Below are 25,837 nucleotides of genomic sequence, written 5' to 3'. Positions count from 1 at the left end.
TATGCATAAATATTTTCATTTTAAGTAATATATGAAGTGTAAATACTCGATATATAAGTATAGATTTTAAAGATATGGGACTTTATTTTCACATAAGTCAATAGATGTTTCTCTAGAACAAAATATTTAGTAAAGCTTTATAAATTATATTAAAAGGAAGCAGGGAACATGTATTTTTTAACATAGAACAGAAGTGACTTCATTCTTTTTAGACATCAGAAATGTTAAAGTTGATTCCCAATATTTGTTGTACTTTTTTGTAGCAAATGTTAAAAATCACGAGTTACCATGTATAGAATGTGGACTGTCATGTTGATATCATTGTACAGTGATAAGCCATTTTTATCTGTATACATTTCACCAATTTATTAACAGGTTGAATATTTGTTTCTTTTTAGAATATTTTATTTATACTGTGAAGACTTTGTTATACCTTATTTGCTACAACATAGATCATATCATTGCTACTTTGACTTAGCATTTGCATCATAAACATAATTATGATTTTTTTTCATGCTCCCTTCCAGGGGCTCAGTCACTTGAAGAAACTGTTGCTAACCAAGCTCTTGACTCTGTTTCCCTTAATGATACAAGTCTCTGTACCAGCGCTTTATGTTAATTACCAAAACTCTCCTGCATCAGAGCATGATATCTATAATAGGAGATACTGCAATAAAATGATTAGGCTGTAAAATTCGGAGACACAATTTTTCATTACAACACAATTTGTGTGTGCACATGTGTGCACATAGCTTTATATGTTAGTTCTTTTTTCCAAACTCCCAACTCTTAAAAGTATTGTAGTCTGTTGGTGCCTCAACTGTTGGTAACTTTTTTTTTTTTAATTTACAACTTTCCACAACTTGTTTTTGTACTTTAAGGTTTCTCAATTCGAACATTTCTAGTTGAGCTGTAATTTGAATGCATTGTTCTCAGGGCTATTTGTGCTAAAAGCTGAAATTTCATTATTTTAAAGCTAATTGCCTGAAAATATATTGGCAGAATTTTCCCAAATTGTAATAACTGTGATACATGCATATAAAAAAATCCTTAATGTCAACACACTTAAACTACATGCTAAATAGTCAAGAAAAAAATGGAAACAGTAGCATCCATACTGGAATCTTGCCATATTTTTTTCATTTTAGAATAGATTTTGGCAGTCTCATCTTAGAATCCTATCCTTAGGATACATCTGAAAGCATTCCTTTGGCATGGACCCCAGAGATAGTTTTGGAGCCAGGCATTGATGTAGAGGTTCACCAAACATATTTAGGGATAATAGATAAATTCATACTGCTTTTTTGGGTACACTGAAATGTTTACATACTGAATTCTATAATATGAACTAGGAACGCATTTACTATGAGAAAATATGGCTCTTAAGCAGTGTAAGAGTGAAAATATAAGCATATTTCCATGAACAGTATATTGTACTGATCAGCAGCTCTCATTTTAACGTCAGTTAGGCATAATATTTCATAGTTTTCAAGCCTTTTTTTCCTGCTAACATTCAGACAAGTAACAGGCAACAAAGATTTAAGAAAAATTTATGGTGGAAAACCTTAAAAATTGAGACAATTCAATCTATTTAATCTATTAAATTTTTTCTCTGAATTGGGTATATGGCATCATTATTTGATTTTAGCAGGGAACATTTGGATTTAGCTTATGAAACACAGATGTTCTATGGGAACATGGCTTGAAGCCAATATGTAATTTAATGTTTTTCCATTAAACAAACATCTGAGCACCAACTTAGCTACCAAGTGAGGTCAAGTGCCTGAAAAGTACTGTATACATCTAATAAGCATGTTTTCTTTATGTAAAAGATGCACTTTATGGCAATGCATACCAGGCTTTCACCTGCTAGAAACATACTTGTTGCCAAACTTTGCCATCTACCACTATTCCCCTCCTTAGAACAGGTAGAAACCTATTTTACAAAAAAAAAAAAAAAAAAAAAAAAAAACAGGTTATTGTATTTATATGAAGTCCCTAAAACTGTTTCTTGGTATTGATAGACTTGAGTTTATCTTAGTTCAAGATTGCACTTTTTAAAAAACTCTGGACTATTTTCAGCAATGACTGAACAGCTTGTCACACATCATAGTTGTGATCTTTTTTGAGGAGTTATTTATTGTGGTTAATATCTACTATAAATAAGCACTCTTGTGCTTGTTACAAAGCATAATATGCAAATTACTAGTTCTATACTAGTATAATGAAAATGACTAGTTCTATACTGTTATGTACTTTTGTCTTCCTCCCCAAAAAGGAAACAGTTTAGCATTGTCTAAATTCAGTGGCACTTTTTTAGTAATACATTTTTTTTTCTTAGATACAGGAGAACTATTGCTTTTACCTGCAGAAACTCATATGTTTTCGCTAAAACTTTAAAATTCTAAAATATGTAGTATGGGTATTACTAATTGTGCATTTTACATTTCAAAAATAGTTAAAATTCAAATGTTAAGTCTTTGACTTAAAAAAACCTTTAAATATAGATAATACCTTAACAATTATAACTTTGTGATATCATTAAAATATATTTGTCTGTTAACTTCATCAGTTGTATTAAATAAAAATAAAGTTAACTTAACAGCTTGCACTATTCTTGTACATATACATCTTTAAAACAATTTCATACCCAAAAATTGTATGACTTAAGTGTATGTCACTTTAAAAGAAAATCTAACTTGTTTTTATTGAGTACTTTTATATTCTAGGTCCTTACGTAGTGCCCTCGCATTATGACTGGGACTATTAATTTCTAAATTTTAGTTTGAGGTTTAGGTACAATTTTATTTTTAAGTGTTTAATGTTTTTTAAACTATATAAAATAGTCACTTGGTTCAAAATTCAGCAGGTACAAAAGACTAAAGACATTTTCCCCTCTTCATCCCCTTCCTATGTGTCCTTCCAGAGATATTTAATGTAGGAGAGGGCAGTGCTACTTCCCTCACCCCTGATTTCCCAGGGTGTGAGGTGTTTCTTTCCTACAAGCTGGGGTTGCTGTTCCCTTTCCACAACATGAGTGGTGTGATAATTCCCTGAAGCAAACGCTTCACCCTTTTGCCAATCCTCACCATGTCTAATCCACACCAACTGGACATGTTCATTTCTAGGTGGCTCAGTGGTTTCTTCCTTATACACTGTACCATTCTAGAACATCCCTCTTGCTCCCCAACAGGTGAGCCATGCCAGAGATACCATGGCAGTTGTCACCTTGTATCTATGATCATTACAAATATCCATAATCTACCAGATCCACAACGCAAAGTTGGGCAGTAAAAGAAGTACCAGTTAAAGTCTTCTAGCCTGTATCCCCACTCCTTTTTGCCATTTGCAAATTGGGTAGCCCAGTTACCCAGAGGGAGGCATAGGAGGGAAAACGAAGACTGAAAAGGGATAATTAAGAGTTTTGTCTCTTACAATTTATCTGCATCTTATCCTTCCCCCACCCCCCATCATTAAATCATTAAACATTCTATCCAAATAGAATGCCCTTCTGTGGAACTGCGTATTTGGAAACCATACTGCCTGTTTAACTTATGCAGTCCACTGGGAACTTACAGTATCTGTTTCCCACAATACTTGCAGTCATATCAGTTACAACCACTGGGTGTGTATTGGTTCAAAAGGACCTACCTACAAGGTTATATCAATCCATTGTCCAATTTGAGAGATTTTTTTCTGAATCCAGTTAAAATAATTTTTGGCTACACCTGGGGACACTTCCCAGGACAACAATGACTTGTAGTCTAGTGCCCAAGAAAGCCAAAAAGGCCCGGCAACCTTGGTTGCCACCAGATCCCCAACAGACAGATTCTAAGGGAGAAGAGAAGTTCATCAACTAACACTCATAGTGTGTCTGCATTTTTCCTTCATAATTATGTGAGTTTCACTTAATGGGGCTGTCACTGTAGCTCATTTTAATTGCTATAAATCAATGAGGTAAATCTTTTGCATATATATCAAATATTACCATCCTGATGTTAGAGATTTTCTTTCCAAGGCAAATAGAACTTTCACCAAAAAAAAAGGATATTTAGAGCACAAAGAAAATAGCAGTAGCTTCTATAAAGCAGAAATATTAAAAACACTGTTACCAGTCCCAAGTGAAATTAAAAACAAAACTAGAAAATAAAAAGGTCTTTCTAACTAGAAATTTAAAACCTATTATGCAGGGTACAATGAAAGGGGAAATACAAAAATTAAGGAATTCCTGAAAGATAATGAAAATACTATATATCAGAATCCATGTAAAAGTATTATCAGGAAAATTCATTGCCCTACCATCTGTATAAATAAAAATGACAGAATCAACATAAATAAATAGTAAATCAAACAGCTAGAAAAATAAACCAAAAGGAAGCACACAGGAGGAAGTAACAATAACAAAAGCAGAAATTAATAAGTAAGAAAAATAGCAAATTAGATTAAATACTAGTTCTTTGAAAAATTAACAAAATAGATCGATCATTAGCTATTATTTAATAAAGCACAAATATAAAAAATGAGAAATGACAAGGAATAACTAATGCAGAGGAAATAAAAACTGCAAATCTCTGCACATAAATTTGAAAACCTAGATGATATAGTTTCTTAGGAAAATATGTTTATTAAAATTGACCTCAGTAAAGATAGAAAGCTTAAACAGTAATTTTAATAGAACTACAGAAAGTTGTCAAGAAACTGTCCCACAAAGAAACCAAGCTGGGGTTGCTGTTCCCACAAAGAAACCAAGCTGGGGTTGCTGTTCCCACAAAGAAACCAACCAAACAAAACCAGGTCCAAATGGTTTCACAGGAGAATGTTACCAAACTTTTAGAGACTATATGGTCCTAACGTTATGTACAATGTTTCAGAACAGGGAAAATAATCTAAATTCTTTTTAGGAAGCAAACATTGATACTAAACCTGTTAAAAATAACAAAAAATATATTGACGCAAAAATCCTAATATAATACTAGTTTTTAGACTCAAACACCACGTGAAGAAAGTAATACACTATGTCTACATGGAGTGTCTATCAGAAATGTAAGAATGGTTCAATATTAGAAAATCTCTTAATATAGCTCACTATCATAGGACATATATTAATATATTGGGAAATCTTTTCATCGCATTTTCTATATTAATAGGCCTAAAGGGAAAAAATAAGGCTGGGCATGGTGGCTAATGCCTGTAATCCGAAGCGGATGGATGGCTTGAGCCCAGGATTTGAGACCAACTTGGGCAACATAGCGAAACCCCTTCTCTATAAAAAAAATAAAATTAGCCAGATGTGGTGGAGGGCACCGGTAGTCTCAGCTACTCAGGAGGCTGAGGTGGGATGATCACTGGAGCCCAGGGGGTGGAGGCTAGAGTGAGCTGTGATTGCGCCTGCACTCCACTCTGGGTGAGACAGCAAGACACTGTTTCAAATAAACAAATAAATAAATTGAAAAAACATATGATGTTCTGCATACATACTGAAAAAAAAACTTGGGTAAAGATCCATTCTTAAAACATCTCTTTAGAAAATAGAAGATGTATGAATACTTATTTGATGTAAATGAATTTATGTTTATGTATGTTAACATGGTACACCTAACATTAGCTATGTATGTGTATGTATACATATGTATAAATATGTGCATATATATGTGTGTGTGTCTTTGCATAAGATTCCAAAATCTAGCCTTTTCCTTGGTGGAGAAATGCTAAAGGCAGTCTCACTAAGGTCAAGAACTAGACAACAATGCTCAATATCTTGACACCTATTGTTTTGGAAGTATTAGCCAGTACAATTGGACAATAGGAAACAGACATATTAAAATTGTAAGAATAAAAGAAAAGACTATTTTCTGTTTTCAGATGATCTGATAGTATATCTGGAAAATCCCAGATAATGATAAAGCTAACTCAAACAATAAAGTTATTCATCAAGGTAGCAGGAAATAAAATTAACATGCAAAAATAAATAGCTTTATATATACAAATAATAACCAATTAGAATACATAATGAAAGGAAAATGTTCAAAGCCTCTACAAAGATAACTATAAAGCACTCTCAAGAGACAGAGTTGACCTGAACAAATTCCATATTCTTGGTTGATAGCTAGTTAGTAAGATGATAGTTCTACCTAATTTAATTTATAATTTTAATACAGTCTTAATAAAAATATCAAGTTTTTTTAAATGAAGTTAAACAAGTTGTTAATAAAGTTCATATGGAAAAATGAATATGCAAGAATCACTAGGAAAATAATGAAAAGACAGAGCTGAGTGGGGACTAGCATTACCAGAAACTAAAACATATTACAAAGCCTCTATATCAAAACAGTGAGGTACTGGCAAGTGAATAGACACATCAATGGAATAGTATAGAAAATCCAGAATAGATCCAGATACACATAGAAATTTAATATATGATCAAGATAGTATTGCAAATCACTGGGCAAAGATTGACATACATTAATTGTTTTAGGACAACTAGAAAAATAAGATGAATTCCATACAACATACATATGAATAAACTACAAATGAAGCAGAGATCTAAATGAAAGCAATAAAACTATACAAGTCCTAGAAGAAAACATGAGTGACTTCTGCTGTAACCTGGCTTTAACAAAACTGGTTGGAAGTCTAGACACAATAAAAGAGGTATATGTGTTGGTGAGACAGAGAACAAATAAGTGGGACAAAATAAGTAAAAATCTGGATGAAGGGAGGGTGTGTGTGTGTGTGTGCTTTGAACAGTTTTTACAATCTTTTATAACATTTAAATTACTTCTAAATAAAATTTTTTGAACTCAAAAAGTATATATAGTACCATCCAATCTTTATAAATTTATGTCATCTAAAGGAGATAGATAGATAGATAATAGATAGATACAGATGTAAGTAGATAGACAGATGCACACAGACATGTTTACAGACATGCACATCTCCAAAGCATTTAATAGCTATTTCTGAGCAAGTGGGGTTTTAGATATTTTTATGCATTATATTTTTGGTTTCTCTATATTTTCTTGCATGAACATTTCTTTTCACGTAAGATAATTTTGTTAATTAAGAAAGTTCTGGCTGGGCGCAATGGCTCACACCCCAACACTTTGGGAGGCCAAGGCAGGCAGATCACTTGAGGTCATCAGGAGTTCAAGACCAGCCTGGCCAACATGGTGACACCCCATCTCTACTAAAAATACAAAAATTAGCTGGGCATGGTGGTGCATGCCTGTAGTCCCAGCCACTTGGGAGGCTGAGGCAGGAGAATGGCATGAACCTGGGAGGCGGAGCTTGCAGTGAGCCGAGATTGAGCCACTGCACTCCAGCCTGGGCAACAGAGCGAGACTCCGTCTCAAAAAAAAAAAAAAAAAAAAAAATTCCTCAAAACATTGTTTATAATAGTGAAAAAAGGGATAATCTAAATATCCATCCAATATGCTGAAAATAACAAGTAATAAAATGAAGCAATGAAAAAAGATACTTGTTTTCATTTTAAAGACTGATCAATGTTCAGAATTCCTGTGGCACTATACAACTAGAAAATATTACTTGGATGAAACAGCAATTTGTTAAAAATAATAAAAACAAATAACTTAGGTTTTCCTAAATACACATTGAGAGAAAAGATGCAATGAAGCAAGCGTACACGTTTTAATCATAGTTTTTAATGCTCTTGAATCCAATTAGTAAAGAAAAGGCAAGCAGCAGTAACTTAAGTCCCTATTTCCCTTCCCTGGTCCCCTTAGCTTTCATTAATGAGTATATAACAAAGAACTATACATAGCTTTGGGATTTTAAAAGCAATATTCTTCAGTACTTTTAAGATTGTCCTCAGTATCTCATTGTTGTTTGCACAGGGCTTCAGCCCATTCTTAGCCAAAGCTGCACAGTTTGCGTCCATGAGACTGTTTGCACTTCAATGTCATTAAAGTATATTTTCCCAGAAATGGTAGTGCAATGCCTCATGATGCTCAACACGCTCCACTTTGTAGCACATGGCACAGAAACAAATAGAATGCTGTTTGCTACACATACAAAATCTATATATATTTTTTTACAATACTTAAACAGTGGTAACTTTGATGACTGGAAGTTTGGGTAAAGGGTAATTTAGAGACTTCTCTTTTTTTTTTTTTTTCAAATCAGCTTCTAGAAAATAGATGAGCTCTTTGGGAGGCTGAGGCAGGTGGATCACGAGGTCAGGAGTTCGAGACCAGCCTGACCAACATGGTGAAACTTCGTCTCTACTAAAAATACAAAAATTAGCCGGGCATGGTGGCGCACACCTGTAATCCCAGGTACTCAGGAGGCTGAGGCAGGAGAATCACTTGAACCTGGGAGGCAGAAGTTGCAGTGAGCCGAGATTGCACCACTGCACTCCAACCACCCTGGCTGACAGAGTGACACTCCATCTCAAAAAAAAAAGAAAAGAAAAGAAAAAAAGAAAATGAAAAAGAAAATAGATGAGTTTTAATAACAAGTATATTTCAGAGATGCACACATTGTCTACTTTCTACATTACAGTGTGATCCTTTGTGCTGTTAGCAGAGCTGAGGTCTTCCAAAAGACAACACTACAGAATAAGGTGAACCATCTGCTCCTATAAGAAACCTTGTGTGATGCACAAACCCAGGACAGATACAGAGCTGCAGAAAGACAAGATGTATGACATATAAAAGGACCACAACAGAGAATTCTATTTAGAGTACTATTTGCCTAAATGTCATAGCATTTTTTCATAGCTCAAAATACACAGATACTTACATTATGGATATATTTATGAATGATTGTAAATAATCTAATGATATATTGTTAGATATGGTTTGCTAAATATTTATCTGTGACTGTAGTATGTTGTGTATATACACATATATATAGAATATATATATATATTCATGAATGAGACTGGGGTATAATTTTCCTTTCTCAAAATGTCCTTGTCAGGTTTTAATATCAAAGTTATGCTGGCCTCATTAAAAAGTTGATGAATGTCTCTAATATTCCCAGAGAGTTTGTAAATTGGTTTCTTAGCCTATTGGCTGCATGTAGTTGATTTATTTAGGAAGTGATCTCAGGTAACAGAAGAAACTGGGAAAAATGAAACTTGGAAAGAACAAAAGCAAACAGAAATGTGCTGGGGACAACCGAGGCTTAATTCTTCTGGAATCTCTCATGTAGTAATATAGAATGCACTAAACCGTCCAATCAAAAGAAACAAAGGAGTAGCAACCAGTTTCATGCAGGCGTAACTTGACAGCACCTCCCCGCATATATTTCACCTTCTACCCCATGGCTTCTCTGACATGAAGCATGGGACACCTGTGGGAACCTCCCTACCAATACCCACTTATATATTTACAACCTAAAAATGCAAGGGAGTTAACAAGCCAAAGACAAACATTTATCAGCAGGGGACAGGAAGCTGTAGATAAATTCTCCCCTGCCCTGAATTAAAAGGTAAACTGGCAGAATGTGAGTTTTGGCATAAAATTGTTACAACTGGCATTGTTTCTTCCTCAATTGTTTGGTAGAATTCACTGCTAAAACATGAACAGTATATAATCTGCCTATGGTCTTTTTGTGGGAAGGTTTTAATTACAAATGCAATTTATTTAAAAGATATAGGACTATTCAGATATTCTATTTCTTCTTGTGTACATTCTGATAAATTGTATTTTTCTAGGAATTTGCTCATTTTATCTAATTTGCCATATATTGGCAAGTGGTAGTTTATCCTATCTTATTACTATTAATTGAATTATAACATATATACAGAAAAAATAAACAGATTATAATTTACAGCTTGATGAGTCTTCACAAAGTAAACATACCCATGTAAATATCACCAAGATGAAGAAATACAACACTAACAGTACATAATCTGCCTATGATATTGAGTTTTTTAAAAAAGTTCCATGAACCCACAAATTAGATATAATTATTACTATTGTCTACAGTTAGTAGTTGTTTAGATTTACTCACAAGTTTGCTATTTTCTTTGCTCACCATTTCTTTTGACATATAGGCCTTCTTTCTAGGGTCATTTTCCTTCTTCCTAAAGTATATCTTTCAGAATTCCTTTACTGAAGAGCTCTTGATGGCAAACTTTCAGCTTTGTGGCCTAAAAATGTCGTCAATGCATCTTTACTCTTGAAATGTATTCTTGGTTTTGTTTTGTTTTTTGTAGCTCTAGGTAGACAGTTATTTTCTCACAGTGCTCTGCAGATAATACTCCTTTGCCTCTGGCTTCCATTGTTGCAGATGGAAAGTCAGCTATTAGTATAAGTCATTTAGTAAATATTTTGTCTTTTCCTTCTCTGGGTGCTTTTGAAATGACTTTGTCTTTGTGTTTTGAAGTTTCACTACAATGTATATAGGTGTGCATTTCTTTAAAATTATCCCTCTTGGGGATTCCTGTATCTGGAAATTCGGCCATTATCTCTCTAGATTTTGCCATTTCCCCATTGTCTCTATTACATCCTTCTGGATCTCCTGGTTGACATATCCAGAAAACTTTTATTCTGACATCCTGGTCTCTTAACCTGTTTTTTATACCTTACATCTATTTGCTTTTCCACGTTGCATTCTAAGTAATTTCCCACTCACTGATTTCTCTTCAGCTGTTTACTCTCTTGTTTAACTCATCTACTTTTTCTAATTTCAGTTTTTCTCTTTTTAATGTCTAAATGTTCTCTTTTGTTTTTTTTTTGTTGTTGTTGTTGTTGTTGTTTTTTTGAGGCGGAGTCTTGCTCTGTTGCCCAGGCTGGAGTGTAGTGGTATGATCTCAGCTCACTGCAACCTCCACCTCCCCAGTTCAAGTGATTCTCCTGCCTCAGCTTCCCAAGTAGTTGAGACTACAGGCATCACCACCACACCCAGCTAATTTTTGTATTTTTAGTAGAGACGGGGGTTTCTCCATGTTGGCCAGGGTGGTCTTGAACTCCTAACCTCAAGTGATCTGCCTACCTCAGCCTCCCAAACTGCTGGGATTACAGGCTTGAGCCACCGTGCCTGGTCTCCTTTTGCTGTTTTTCAAAAAAAAATCTGATCAATTTTGATTGTCTCTGACTTCCTTATCATATCCTAAATACTTTTAGTTTTTGCATATACTACAAATACTTATTTTATATTCTGCATTTCATAATTCCAACATATAAAGTCTCTGTGAGTCTGATTTCATAGGTTTTTGATGTTGATTTTCATCCATGGTGGCTTGTTTTCCTGTATTTTCATGATTTTAAAAAACTGTCAGCTCTGCCGGGCACGGTGGCTCACACCTGTAATCCCAGCACTTTGGTAAGCCAAGGCGGGCAGATCACGAGGTCAAGAGATTGAGACCATCCTGGCCAACATGGTGAAACCCCGTCTCTACTAAAAATACAAAAATTAGCTGGCATGGTGGTGCGCCTGTAGTCCCAGCTACTTGAGAGGCTGAGGCAGGAGAATCACTTGAACCCTGGAGGCAGAAGTTGCAGTGAGCTGAGATCTTGCCACTGCACTCCAGCCTGGTGACAGAACAAGACTCCATCTCAACAAAACAAAACAAAACAAAACCTGTCAGCTCATATTCCTTGAAGCTCATCTCAGGGAATTATTTGTACCTGGATCTAAAATGCATTTCTCCAGAGAGTATTTGCCCTTGCTTCTGTCTGGTGTTAATAATACAAGCACACTTTAAACTACATATTCAGTTTGGAGCTTTTTCATGCTATCTGAGCAGAGCTAATTCAAGTTCCAAACATGTATGATCATTGCTTGTCATTTCTGCCCCTAAAAATTATTTTACTTTTCCACCAGCTCAACCATACATTAAAAAATTATTTATAAAACTGTATTTTAGGCCGGGCAAAATGGCTCACACCTGTAACCCCAGCACTTTGGGAGGCCAAGGTGGGCGGATCAGTTGAGGCCAAGAGTTCGAAACCAGTCTGGTCAACATGGCGAAATCCCTAGTAAAAATAGAAAAATTAGCCATACCTGGTGGTGAGCGCCTGTAATCCCAGCTACTTGGGAGGCTGAAGCAGGAGAAATGCTTGAACCAGGGAGGCGGAGGTTGCAGTGAGCTGAGATTGCGCCACTGCACTCCAGCCTAGGCGACAGAGCAAGACTATGTCTCTAAAAAATAAATAAATGCATACATAAAAATAAAACTATATTTTAGCCATTTGTAAGGTAGTTACATATGGAGGGGTTTTTCTGTGTTTTTTTTTTTTTTTTTGCTTACTGATCCGTTTACTAAGGCTTCAGCATCATGTAGATCCAATGACTGAAGTTTATAATATATTAAATACGTATCTATCATCTATTATATCTTATATTGGAAGAGCTGGAAAGGCACACTCTCTTTCATTGGTCTAGAGTGTCTTGGCTCTTTTCAGACATCTATTGTGTCATACGTTTTAGAATTAGCTGTCAACACAAGCCATAAAGAACGAAATCACATACTTTGCAGCAACATGGCTGCAGCTGGAGGCCATTATCCTAGGCGAATTAATGCAGGAACAGAAAATCAAATACTGTACTTCTCACTTATAAGTGGGAACTAAACATTGGATGGATACTCATGGACATGAAGATGGCAAAAATAGACACTGGGAATACTAGAAGGGGGGAAGGGTTGAAAATCTAATTATTGGGTACTATTTTCACTACCTGGGTGAAGGGATCAATCGCACCCCAACCCCACCATCACTATATATATTCATGTAACAAAACTGTACATGTACCCTCTGAATCTAAAATAAATGTTAAAAATTTTTTTAATTAGCTGTCAAATTTTTAAAAAATAACTATAGGGTATTGACTAGCATTGTGTTACTATATACGTGTGCACACGCACAGTTTGGGAAGAACTGAATTATTTACAACTTTTAGTCTTCCCATCTGCACATTTCTCGCTAATATTCTTGGTTTTTTTTCTAATTGACAAACATTTTTCCCCCATTACAGTTTCTAATAGTTATTTGGTGATTACTAGTTCTTGTGAAACAGGTATGTTTTCATATCCTCCTTGTACAAATGGCTTAATAGTGCTTAAGGAGTTTATTGTCAAGACATGGAAGACTGCTAAAGACAAGCAAAATAGAATCATTTCTGCCCCTCAGCTTAGGCAGCCCTTGAGGAGGAAATGCCAATTGTTCCCTTTAATGTTTGGAAAAAGAAATGTGATGATTGTAGCTCTTAAGGCAGACAACTAAAAAATCTTGTTGAAATGGATTTCTTCTAGGAATTCAGGGCCTCTCTTCAGACTCTACAAGTCATATGCTCTATTAAAGCATAGTTTCCACGATAACTACTTGCTGGCATAAAGGCCACGAACAGTTCTTACTTTCTGGGGTCATTCTTCAAATTAACAACAAAGTCCACCCCATCCCTTACCCCTACCCCTAGGTATGATAATTTCATCTCCACGAAAACATATTACTGCTAAACCCAAGCGGTTCAGCATGCCACTTTTCGGATCTGATGTCAATTTACAATCCCTCAAAGCTCAAAAGCTACTTTTTCCTTTTGTCAGCAAGACACTTCCACCCTCGTGTGTCTTGTACATACTGATAGTTAGGTCACAGTAAACATTCATTGAATTTTAACTGGGAGCATTTTGGATGGAAATCAAGACACCTGGGATTAACTGTAAAACCCATGATAAATTATACCAAACGAATGAACAAGAAGCAAGCACTACGTGTTTTTCCCTTTGAGACAGTCTCACTGTTACCCAGGCTGGAGTGCAGTGGCGCGATCTCGACTCACTGCAACTTCCGCCTCTCAAGGTAAAGCGATGCTCCTGCCTCAGCCTCCCGAGTGGCTGGGAGTACAGACGCGCACCACCACGCGGGCCAATTTTTTAAAAATTGTTTGTAGAGACGGGTTCTCCCTATGCCTATGCTGCCAAGGGTGGTCTCGAACTCCTGGGCTCAAGAGATTCTCCGGCCTCGGCCTCCCAAAGTGCTGGGATTACAGGCGTGGGCGTGTAAGCATATATATACATGCTTTTTTTTTCCCGAGGACCTGGTCCCCGAAGCACCAATTTCCCTCAACAGTCATTTAGAAAACGAGGCTCACAGACAAAACACAAACAAATAACTTTTTCGCTGGAGGATTATAACTGCAATAAAAGATGAGATCCCAAAGCAACCTGAGACACTGCCTTGCCCTGATTGGAAAGGGGATTCCGGTGATTAGTGAAAGATGACTCCTGCATCCCTCGCGTGCGTCCGTATCCGGGAGCAGCCACTAGGTAACTGTAGAGGCCACTGCAATTAATCGGCTTGTACAGCCAGGAGCGGAAACCCGAGAGTCAGTTCAACCACAGCCACCCGCGTGCGCCCGCGGAAAGCCGATGGCCTACTCTCGTCGGGCGCGCACTGGTTTCCTGGGTTACCGGCCTCAGCGCTCCTCCCGCTTTCTTTTCCGGGAGGCGACAATCTGACGCTCTCAGCGCGTGACGCAGCACGCTTTGATATAAATACAGACCGCGCGGCCGTAGCTTCCTCTCTGCTCTCGCGGCCGACTCGCAAGATGGCGCCGGTGAGTGAGCGATGACTTGGTGGGAGTGTTGTGCGGCAATTTAACGATTTCTGCTGTAACGATTTTTGCATCTGTCGAGTGGAGACGTCTCAGTCAAGATAAAGGGAGGGGAGTAGTGGAGTCTGGGTCAGAAACACAACCAAGACGCGAGGATCCTGAATTGTTTTTCGAGACTCCCTGGCAGCTGCCATGAGGTCTAGTGGAGTTGGAGCTGGGCCCGGAATTGGTTTAGGATGGGTGGTTTTGGACACGCGGGAAAGAGGGAGGCACAACTGTAAATGGGCTGGTGGTACTGCAATCTGAGCCATTTCTTTACTATCTCGCGCCTGATAATGCTTTTGCCACTCAGCACTGGGTAGGGGAAAGGTGGGTAATCGGGCCGGTCTGACGACCTTTGCCAGGCCAGAGGGAGCTCCTAGGCGCTCAGCTCCCGCGATGGCCGACATCACAAGTTTTTGAGAACTTTCAGTTGGGGAAGAAGTTTCTCGGTGAAGTAATTTTTAGAAAAGTATAAGTTTAGATTCCAGCAATGTGAAATAAACGTGCTTCAGATATTTTATTTAAGTCATTAGTAAGGGAACCAGTAAGATGTTAAAATGTTCCTAAGAATATCTGAAAAGCTAGATATATATGCGCAATTTACAAATAAAGTTAGGATAAAATTGCTGGGCTAGCTACAAAACTGGGTAATGCCCAGCATGGCCATAAACCCTATAGGGTTATCTGTTCCATTAGACAGAAATTGTTTGTGTCTCCCAAATTAACTTCTGCGCCAACTGAGTAATTATCTTTTGGCACATGTTACCGTGCTACCTGAGAAAGCAAACTAAGGTGTAATACTTGGTAGCCACTTGGGTGAATCTAAATTGGAGGTTATAGTCTGATAAATACAGATTTGTTTGTTCATATTACAGTGAATGTACATGGTTGCTGGCCACAGTAACATTTTGCTTATGTAGCCATATTATATGGTCTTGGTATAAAAGGTTTGGATATGGAAAATTTAAGTTCCACGGTGTTGGTTTTGGGGTTTTTTTTTTTTGAGACAGAGTCTGTTGCCCAGGTCGGGGAGTGTAGTGGCATGATCAGGCTCACTGCAACCTCCGCCTCCCGGGTTCAAGCAATCCTCCCCACTCAGCCTCCTGAATAGCTAGGATTATAAGCATGCACCACCACACCTGGCTAATTTTTGTATTTTTACTAGAGATGGGGTTTCACCATGTTGGCCAGGCTGGCCTCGAACTCCTGACCTCACGTGATCCTCCTGCCTCAGCCTCCCAAAGTGCTGGGACCGCACCTCTGGCACTTAACTGAGCTTGGGCTAGGCAGTGTACTAATCTATTCCCATCTGCAGTGGGGTGGCAGAAAAGCACGATAATTTAAAATTGATCATTGGTAGTATAGAAAACAATGAAAGTCCGTAACTTTTTGACAACTTGAACATATTAGGACTTGGTTAGAGGTTCAAATCAACCCCGGCGTGGGTAGTGGTGGTGGTTTTTTATTTATTGTTACATTTCTGTATATGTAACCTAACAGTACAGATTGCATTGGTACAAACTTTAAAATTGTTTATATAAATTGAATAAATTGTTTTATATAGCTACATAATTATTTCTCATTTATGTAGCAGAAAGACAAGAAGCCCAAGAGGTCAACCTGGAGGTTTAATTTGGACCTTACTCATCCAGTAGAAGATGGAATTTTTGATTCTGGAAATTTTGTAAGTATCATTCTACTCGGCTTATTTTTATAATCAGAGTTATTGATAATGGTTTAAATATATAGTATTTGATAATAACCTAAGCTCTATTCCTAGGGTACCTTCCCTAGTGAATATCTAGGGTTCTCTTCCCTAGTTTTGCATTTTTTCTGTTTTAAAATAGGAGCAATTTCTACGGGAGAAGGTTAAAGTCAATGGCAAAACTGGAAATCTCGGGAATGTTGTTCACATTGAACGCTTCAAGAATAAAATCACAGTTGTTTCTGAGAAACAGTTCTCTAAAAGGTTGGTACTTTTGCAAATTTTAATAAAATTATAGTAGTTTTGGAATATTTCATAGAATATGTAGTTATTACATGTATTCTGTTTATATGCAAGAATAAATATGAACTTTAGACTAAAGGCCTACATAAATGGGAAATTCAGTAAATGAGTGCCAATTGCTGAGTCTAGTTGTAAGTGTCATTTATTGCTAGAATATGAGCCAGTTGTGTCCACAGTCCCAGTCCAGTAAATTATACGCCCTGTAAATCCAAGTTGTATATAACCTTTAATGCTGAGTACTTTAGTATTTGAGTATGTTGCAAGAAACATGTCTAATGTGTACATAGGAGGATTGTCTCAAGTTATTTATTCAGTAGAGGTAGCCAATCAAAGTCAAAGTCTTAACATCTTGCTGCCAGTTTTTATTTGTTGAATTTATTCACCAAATATTAAATACTACATGGGCAGCACAGGACTGGGTAACCCAACAGTGAACCAAGCAGGCAGTTTACCAACCACCAAGAAACTTCTAGTGGAGAAGAGAGTGAAATGGAATTAATCAAGCAGTGATAAGTGCTGTAAGGGCATAAAACTAGTTGCAGAGTTTTGGGGTACGTTGGTAAGTTGGTCAGGAAATGAAATGCAGAAGTGAGCCTTGCAGTTGTTACAGGCAGGATGAACCAGAAGCCTGGCAGATTAAAGTAATAGTAACAAAGCCAGTGTGTCTGGGGTATAGTGTTCTGGGAGGAATGCATGAGATTGGAGGGTGTCTGGGGAGCAGATCTTGAAAGCCGTGGGATGTGTAATGGGAAGCAATTGTTTATTGTGGCTGAAAAAGACTAGGGTGATACATCTGGTGGAAACTGAAGATGTAAGAGCTAATTTCAGTGAGAGACAATGATGGCTTGGACTAAAGTGGTTGCAGTACATGTTAACTGAGATTATAATCACTAAGGATTCAGAGATAAAAATGTAGTAGCTATAAATCAAGGATCTTACAGATAATCAGATAATTACTGTAAAATACAACTCTAGTTACATTAGATGTAGAGAGAGCCCAAGAATTTTCAGAGAAGTTGAGACTTAATGAGCATAGTATGGGTTTAACCCTATTATTAATAGGTTGCCTGTTGAGCCGGGGTGGGATTGGGAGCTAGGGGGCTTAATAGTGGTGAAGGAGGTGTTAACGTTTTCACATATATATACACAGATAATATATTTGAAGAGTGAAATCATATTGCTTAAATAATTTGGCTGTGGCAGTTTGACAAGAGAATGCTACCCTAACAATCTTGCACAATGTATAGCGTGGCAGTATGACAAGAGGATGCTACCCTAACAGTCTTACACAATACATCCTGTGAATGGAAGGATGAAATATTTTGGAGGAAGCTAGGTACAGAAAAGATGAATATGATGATGTATATTTTTCGTATAGTAAACCTTTACATAGTAGGAATTGTATTTTACGTTTTTATTTTAAAGGTATTTGAAATACCTTACCAAGAAATACCTTAAGAAGAACAATCTTCGTGATTGGCTTCGAGTGGTTGCATCTGACAAGGAGACCTACGAACTTCGTTACTTCCAGATTAGTCAAGATGAAGATGAATCAGAGTCGGAGGACTAGGCAAAGGCTCCCCTTACAGGGCTTTGCTTATTAATAAAATAAATGAAGTATACATGAGAAATACCAAGAAATTGGCTTTTAGTTTATCAGTGAATAAAAAATATTATACTCTTGAACTTTTGTCTCATTTTTTTGAGTATGCTGTTTGTATGATTTTGATTTCCCTCTGATAACTATCAACAGTATTTAAATAGCTTATAGCTGGTATAATTTTTTCCCACGATTTCCAAAATCTTTTACGTACTCAGGTAAAAGTAGCGTTATATAGGAAATCTTTTTTTTAGACACTCTCGTTCTGTCACCCAGGCTGGAGTGCAGTGACTCAGCTTCCTAAATAGCTGGAATTACAGGTGTGAGCCACCATGCCCGGCTAATTTTTTGTACTTTTAGTAGAGTAGGGTTTGGCCATGTTGGCCAGGCTGGTTTCAAACTCCTGACCTCAAGTGATCTACCCACCTCAGCTTCCCAAACTGCTGATTATAGCTGTGAGCCACCATGCCCGGCCAGGAAATCTTACTGTAGAACAATTTTTTATATAGCTGTATAAAATGTATATGATTGTCTTGACAGTCTCAAATACTGTTTTTAATAGTTTGTAAATGTAATCTCAAGTGCTTAGAACAGTTCTTACATATAAGTTGCTCTGTAGTTTGCTCTTATAGTTAGCCCAAAGACTCTGGGTGTGAGGCCTGCTGTAAACCAATGTTAAACTGCTTATTAGAAAGCCCTAACCGCCTGCTTTGTAGGCACCAGAAACTCAAAACCAAATCTCAACTCAGCTACAGAATCTACTGTGGTCCTTGTCTGAAAAAATTAGTTCACTCGGTTGGAATCTTGTCTCAGAGCATCCTCATCTCTTTCTCAAAAGCCCCTACTCCAACACCGGAGTGTTGGTTGTCTATTGAAACTTACAAGTGGATGGACCCTTTCTCCCGAATAAACTGGCCTTTGAAAGCTCTAATCGAAATGGTTTGGCAGAATCCATACTGCAGGAGATTAGGGAGGACAAGAATGATGTGCCTTTTTGTACTGCTGAGCCTGATGGTGGTGCCACTACTTCAGGTACTTAGATGAGTCTTGATGCTAATAGAAATGTGTTGCCAAACATATCTGGACAGTTACAACCTAATCTATGCATTAATTGGTTTGGGAATTGCTTGAAATTATTGTTTAATTCAGTGTTTTAATTCATTTTCCTAAAAATTTAAGTGCCCCCATCATCGTTGTGCAATACCTCAGTGCAGCAACTCCTTGGTTCTTGGATGACTGAACTTCCTAACTTGGCTCTGCCCCATTGTTCCCATTTTTCATGTTTTTCACAAATAGTTAACCAGGTGCCTGCTACTGTGCACCGCTGCAGAGCATTGAGGATGTACGTGATGAGTAAAAACACCCAGCCTGCTCTTCTGTGTTAGTATTATGACGGAAACTGATCAAATCACATGTGAACAAATTTACTGCTACAAAAGGGAGGGCTTAATAAAAGGAATTTCATCTGGGAAGGCAAATGAAGTTTGTGAGCACTTTGTAGAACAGGGAAGGTAGGCAGTATCTGGGAAGGGGAAAGTAGGGCGTTCCAGACAGAGGGAGGAGCACTTCTGAAGTTCTCAGGGCACTGGGAGTCTGGTTGGCCAGAGTACATTCTGGAATAGATGTGATCATGAGGATAATCTGGAAAAGTAGAAGCTAGCCAATGCAGGACTGAAGTCCATGTTTTCATCTTGAGGGCAATGGGAGCTTGTAATGAAAGTAACGTGACCTGATGAGATATGCATTTTGAAAAAGATCAGACTGTATTGTGGAGAATGGATTTTTTGTTGTTTTGTTTTTTGAGACGGAGTCTCACTTCGTTGCCCAGGCTGGAGTGCAGTGGCATGATCACGGCTCACTGCAACCTCCACCTCCTAGGCTCAAGTGATAATCCTGCCTCAGTCTCCCGAGTAGCTGGGATTACAGGTGCCTACCCCACGCCCAGCTAACTTTTGTATTTTTTTAGTAGAGATGGGATTTCACCATGTTGGCTAGGCTGGTCTTGAAATCCTGACTCAAGTGATCCACCTGTCTCGGCCTCCCAAAGTGCTGGGATTACAGGTGTGAGCCACCGCACCGGATCTGTTCTCAGTATTTTACATGAATTGACTCATTTATCATCATAACATTCTTTTGAGATAAGTATTAATATCCACATTGGCAGCTAGGGAAACTGAGGAACATAGAGTTAAGTAATTCGTCCAAAGTCACACAGTAAGTTATGCAACCCAAAGTTGAGAAAGAGGGTAGCTTTGGGAAATCGGACAGGGACAATGCAAATTTTAAGGTTAAATTGCATTTAGGAAGTAATGAACAGTGAGGATGGGTGAAATTGCCTGACAGAAATGTCATGATCTGATCTAGTTTAGATTACAGTGAAGTATTTCGTTAGTCTATGACAAGAAGGAATGAGAATGCAGAGAATCTCTTAATCAGACTATGCATTTTGAGAATGTGACTTCACAGTCGTGAAGCTGACTTTATTCTGAAGAGCTGAATATTCTGAAAGAGAGCAAATGAGAATCAAGTATTGACAAACACCAATTGCTTCCTCCATTCTTTTCCTAGAGTGATCTTTCAAAAACACATCTGATATTCACATGTTTAAAATTCTTGAAAGCTAATTTAGCATTTAATATTTATTATGTGCCAGGGACTGGGTATATTATGTCAAGTAAGATATTCATGCCTTTAAGCTGTTGGGAGGTTTGTTAAATAATAAAATTTATTGAGGGCTACTGCAGGCTAGGTACTGTTTTGGATACTGAAGTAAACAAAATGGAAACTCCTGCCTTCATGAAGATTACAATCCAGTGGAGGAAGACAGACAATAAAATAAATAAAGTGTATGTTACATGGTGGTAAATGTTATGAAGAAAAATAAAGGAAATAGGGAATGTAGGAAGGAAGGTGTGTTACATTTATAAGTAGGATGAGGGAACATCCTCACTATTCCCCTCCTCACTTTACTGAGAAAGGCTCATTTGAGTAAAGACCTAAAGGAGATACTGAATCTAACCAAGTAGATGTTTTGGGGAGAAGTACTTCAGGCATAGAGAATAGCAAGTGCAAAGGCCCGAAGGCACGAGCACCCCTGGTATAATCAAGGAACAACAAGGAGGCCTCTATGACCTGAGCTGAATGAATGGTGGAGAGTAGAGATTAGAGAAGTAAAAAGAGGTATACATGGGGTGTGGAGAGTGGGATGATGGTATATGAGTTATCGATTACACTAAAGTGTAGCAACTTGAAAGAAATATATCTCACATTTCCTGAGGCTAAGCAATTGGAGCAGCTTATCTGCATAGCTCTGGTTCAGGGTTTCATGAGGTGGCAATCAAGATGAGCCTGCATTGAAGTCATGGGAGAGTTAGCAAACTACTGCCTGTTTTTGTAAATAAGATTTTCTGGGAACACGTTAATTTTCATGTTGTGTATGATGGAAAAGTTGAATAGTTGCAATATAAACCACATGGCCTGCAAAGCTCGAACTATTTACCATCCAACCCTTTAAAAAAAGTGGCTTGACTGAAGCTGGAAGATCAGCCTCCATGCACACTGACAGGGCTGTTGGCAGGAGAATTTAGTTCTCTGAAATTCTTGCTATGTGGCCTCTGTATGACACTGCTGATGACATGACAGCTGGTTTCCCCCAGAGCAAGTGATCCGAGGAGGAAGAAAGAAACCAAGATGGAAGCCACAGTGTCTATAACCGAATCTCAGAAGTAACATGTCATCACCTTTTCTTTATTTTACTGATCACATAGACCAGTCTTGGAAGAGAATAACAAATACCAGGAGGTGGGGATCATTTTGAGGGGCCATCTTGGGGGCTGGCTACCACTGAGGGGATATCAAGTAGGGAGAGTTCTGTAGGCTATTACAAGGGCATCAGCTGTTTTTCTGGGTACATATAAAGTACTGGGGAGCTACATATAGACTTGAGCAGAGAAATGTCATGATCTGATATATTTTAGATTACAATGAAGTATTTCGTTAGTCTATGACAAGAAGGAATGAGAATGCAGAGAATCTCTTAATCTCAATCAGACTATCCATTTTGAGAATGTGACTTCACAGTCGTGAAGCTGACTTTATTCTGAAGGGCTGAGAGATTCTTAGATTTTCTTGCCTTGCAGTCTCTGCAAGAGCTGGGCAAATTTTTGTTGTGTTTTTAACTTTTTATGGTTTTTATTTATTTTTAACTTTTTATTATGAAACATTTCAATTACATATGTAAGTAGAAAAAATGTGTTTAATCTATATTCCTTCTACTCCCACATCCCCAGATTATTTTGAAGCAAGTTCCCAACATTTTATCATTTATTCTATAAACTTACGCTTACATCTCTAAATGTAGTGTCTAAAAGATAAGGACTCTTTAAACATAACTGCCATACCATTATCACACCTATAACAAATTAACAATAATTTCCTATATTACCCAATGCCCACTCAGTGCTTAATTTTCCCCAAATATCTGGTAATTTTTAGCTTTGTACAAAGCACAGTTGTAATAAGGTCCACAGTTGCAATTAAATGTCTCTTAAACCTCCTTTAAAAGTTTGCCCTCCGCAGCCTCGGCAACAGCGCAAGACTGTCTCAAAAAAAAAAAAAAAAAAGTTTGCCCTCAGTCTATTTCTCTCTACTCCCCCATCCCAATTTCTTTGTTTATCACACTAGGTCATTTGTCCTGTAGAATTTTCTCAATTCAGATTTTCATAATTCCCCTCCGCATAGTGTCATTTAATGTGGTCCTCTGTCCACTGTATTTCCTAAAAATTGATGATCAGATCTAGAAGTTTGATCAATATCAGATTCAAGTGATATTTTTTTACGTGAATACTTAAAAGTGCCATTGTGCATATCTATTAAGAAGTATGTAATGTCTAGTTTCCTCTTCTGTCGTGTTAGCAGCCATTGATGACCATTGCCTAGATCATTGTTTCCCTAAATGTTGCCCAATGGTAATACTCTATCATTCCTTTTTCACTTAGTAACTAGAATACCCCTATAAAGAGGTACTTCTCATCAACCCTGAGGTACAGTTCACATAAGAAAGATAGGATAAATGCTTGCTTCTTTTCCTCTATATTATAATTTTTCAAGTTAATTCCCAATCAGATATTCTCTAAAGGTGATCAGTGAGGGTTTTATTTTTGTTATTTGGTTTTGTTTCAGTTTCTTTGTTTTAGTATCATATTGAACCTATGATGAAAAAGATATGTTATATTCTAATCCATTGTAGTTACTCTTACTTGCAGGGACCAGCCCCACAGGGTCGGTGGGTCTGTCCCTGTGTGCGGAGATGAGAGAGTGTAGAAATAAAGACGCAAGACAAAGAGATAAAAGAAAAGACAGCTGGGCCCGGGGGACCACTACCACCAATGCGCGGAGACCGGTAGTGGCCCCGAATGCCAGGCTGCGCTATTTATTGGATACAAAGCAAAAGGGGCAGGGTAAAGAGTGTGAGTGATCTCCAACAATAGGTAAGGTCACGTGGGTCACATGTCCACTGGACAGGGGGCCCTTCCCTGCCTGGCAGCCGAGGCAGAGAGAGAGAGGAGACAAAGAGAAAGACAGCTTACGCCGTTATTTATGCATATCAGAGACTTTTAGTACTTTCACTAATTTGCTACTGCTATCTAGAAGGCAGAGCCAGGTGTACAGGATGGAACATGAAGGCGGAGTAGGAGCGTGACCACTGAAGCACAGCATCACAGGGAGACGGTTAGGCCTCTGGATAACTGTGGGCGAGCCTGACTGATGTCAGGCCCTCCACAAGAGGTGGAGGAGTAGAGCCTTTTCTAAACTCCCCCGGGGAAAGGGAGACTCCCTTTCCCGGTCTGCTAAGTAGCGGGTGTTTTCCCTTGACACTTACGCTACCGCTAGACCTCGGTCCGCCTGGCAACGGGCATCTTCCCAGACACTGGCATCACCGCTAGACCAAGGAGCCCTTCTGGTGGCCCTGTCTGGGCATAACAGAAGGCTTGCACTCTTGTCTTCTGGTCACTCCTCACCATGTCCCCTCAGCTCCTATCTCTGTATGGCCTGGTTTTTCCTAGGTTATGATTATAGAGCGAGGATTATTATAATATTGGAATAAAGAGTAATTGCCACAAACTAATGATTAATTATATTCATATATAATCATATCTAAGATCTATATCTGGTATAACTATTCTTGTTTTATATTTTATTATACTGGAACAGCTCATGTCCTCGGTCTCTTGCCTCGGCACCTGGGTGGCTTGCCGCCCACATCTCCCCCCTTTTTATTAACTAGGATCGCCATCGCCATCATTGCTTGTGGTTGACTTCGGACTTGGTTTCGGACTCCTTGGAGGCATCTGCAGACTAAAAGGAGACTACATAAGCATACCAATATTAATAATGCCAGTAACAACAATGATCCTCCGAAGGGTTTGAGCCATTTGAAGGGATTAAAATCAGATAATTGTTTAGTTATGCCTTGAAAAATATCTGAGCCAGGAACAGTGGATAAATGGGCTTGTGAAGTCTCAAAGAATTGCTCTTTAAGTTGTGAAATATCCAAAGTTAAGTTATCATCACAGGCTTTTAAATGTCTTGAGACCTTTTCCCAGCTATGTTGATCTTGATTATAAGCATAAGGCGTTATGCAATAATCAGAAGTATTCCAATCACACTATAATTGCATACAGTGTTCCAAGTTCATAACTTTATCTCCCAGCCAGGTTACACTTTGGCGGAGATCATTAATTTGATTAGCTAATTTTTGATCAATTTGAGCCTGAGAATTCCAAAGTCTGGAGGAGTTTTTTTGCCATGCTTCAACATAGTGAGCAGTTTGAACAGAATTGTGGATGGCAACTCCAGCAGTTGCTGCTGTTGCAGTAACCGCAATTAGTCCTGCAAGGACTGCATTAAGAGTAAAAATAAATCTCTTTGTTCTTTTGAGGATACCTTTAAGAACTTCATTGACTGTGTGAATAGAGGGGGAAGATTCCCATGGACGATGTAAAGAAACTGGTATCCATACCCCCTCTCCAGCCCTAACTAAGAGAATACTTGTAGTGGGATTAAAAGTAGCATCAATGCACGTGAACAGCTTACAGTTATCACATTGTATAGTTTGTGTATTAGGAATAATAATTATATTTCCAACCAACAGCATGTAAGGGGGTTTGACACAGCTGCTGATGGGTATCACCCGTTCAGATATGAAGGTGATGTTGAATGTGGGTGTTTTGGTATTAGTATGAAGGAGTTGATAGGTAGTGTTCCATATCCTTATTCCTGTCAAGGCTGCAGCTAATTTCCATAGTTCAGGATGTTCTGGGGTAACAAAGGGATGAATCATTTTTGGTCTAGGAGGAGCAATGCCTGCATCCATCCATCCATTTGAATGGGTAAGGAGACACCCATTGTCTCAGCCTGTAAGACTGCCATCCATTCTCCATATAATCTAATAAATAAATAAACTCTGAGCATGAGGTATTTTTGCCAGAGCAATCTTGCGAATAATGCCCTTTTGGAGCCCAATCAATAGCAATACCCGTGGCTAGACTTTGGAGCACAACAGCTTTGGAAGCATTACAATTATCCCATAAAACTGAAGTCACTATAAGAGGCCCCTTTGTAGGTTTCTTCGGGCAGTCTGGCAGTTCTTTTGTTTTATTAGT

At 38.0% G+C, this 25,837-nt stretch overlaps 1 protein-coding gene and 1 long non-coding RNA gene across 5 annotated transcripts in view; one reads left to right on the top strand and one right to left on the bottom strand.

Moving 5' to 3' along the window:
- Positions 1 to 25,837, bottom strand: part of LOC129143652 (uncharacterized) — a 663,501-nt gene that overhangs the window by 226,214 nt on the left and 411,450 nt on the right. The window lies entirely within an intron of this gene.
- On the top strand, positions 12,076 to 18,259 carry RPL22L1 (ribosomal protein L22 like 1). Of its 2 annotated transcripts, none has more exons than XM_001163668.6 (4): positions 12,076 to 14,526; positions 16,157 to 16,249; positions 16,413 to 16,534; positions 17,999 to 18,259. In XM_001163668.6, exons 1-4 carry the CDS (start codon positions 14,518 to 14,520, stop codon positions 18,141 to 18,143), a joined length of 369 nt encoding a protein of 122 aa, XP_001163668.1. In that variant the 5' UTR covers positions 12,076 to 14,517; the 3' UTR covers positions 18,144 to 18,259. The 2 variants fall into 2 exon arrangements, with proteins under 2 accessions (XP_001163668.1, XP_009445124.1); XM_009446849.3 differs by having other exon boundaries at positions 14,448 to 14,526; positions 16,160 to 16,249.

The sequence above is a fragment of the Pan troglodytes genome, chromosome 2 (genome assembly GCF_028858775.2).
Source record: "Pan troglodytes isolate AG18354 chromosome 2, NHGRI_mPanTro3-v2.0_pri, whole genome shotgun sequence".
NCBI classification, from domain to species: Eukaryota; Metazoa; Chordata; class Mammalia; order Primates; family Hominidae; genus Pan; species Pan troglodytes.
This window is presented reverse-complemented; position numbering and strand designations above follow the sequence as displayed.

What these genes read in the sequence shown, in the direction of transcription:
- RPL22L1 (XM_001163668.6), top strand. An exon ending in TTTTTGATTCTGGAAATTTT is followed by an intron (nt 16,250 to 16,412) that starts GTAAGTATCATT and finishes GTTTTAAAATAG; the next exon opens with GAGCAATTTCTACGGGAGAA. An exon ending in GAGAAACAGTTCTCTAAAAG is followed by an intron (nt 16,535 to 17,998) that starts GTTGGTACTTTT and finishes TTTATTTTAAAG; the next exon opens with GTATTTGAAATACCTTACCA.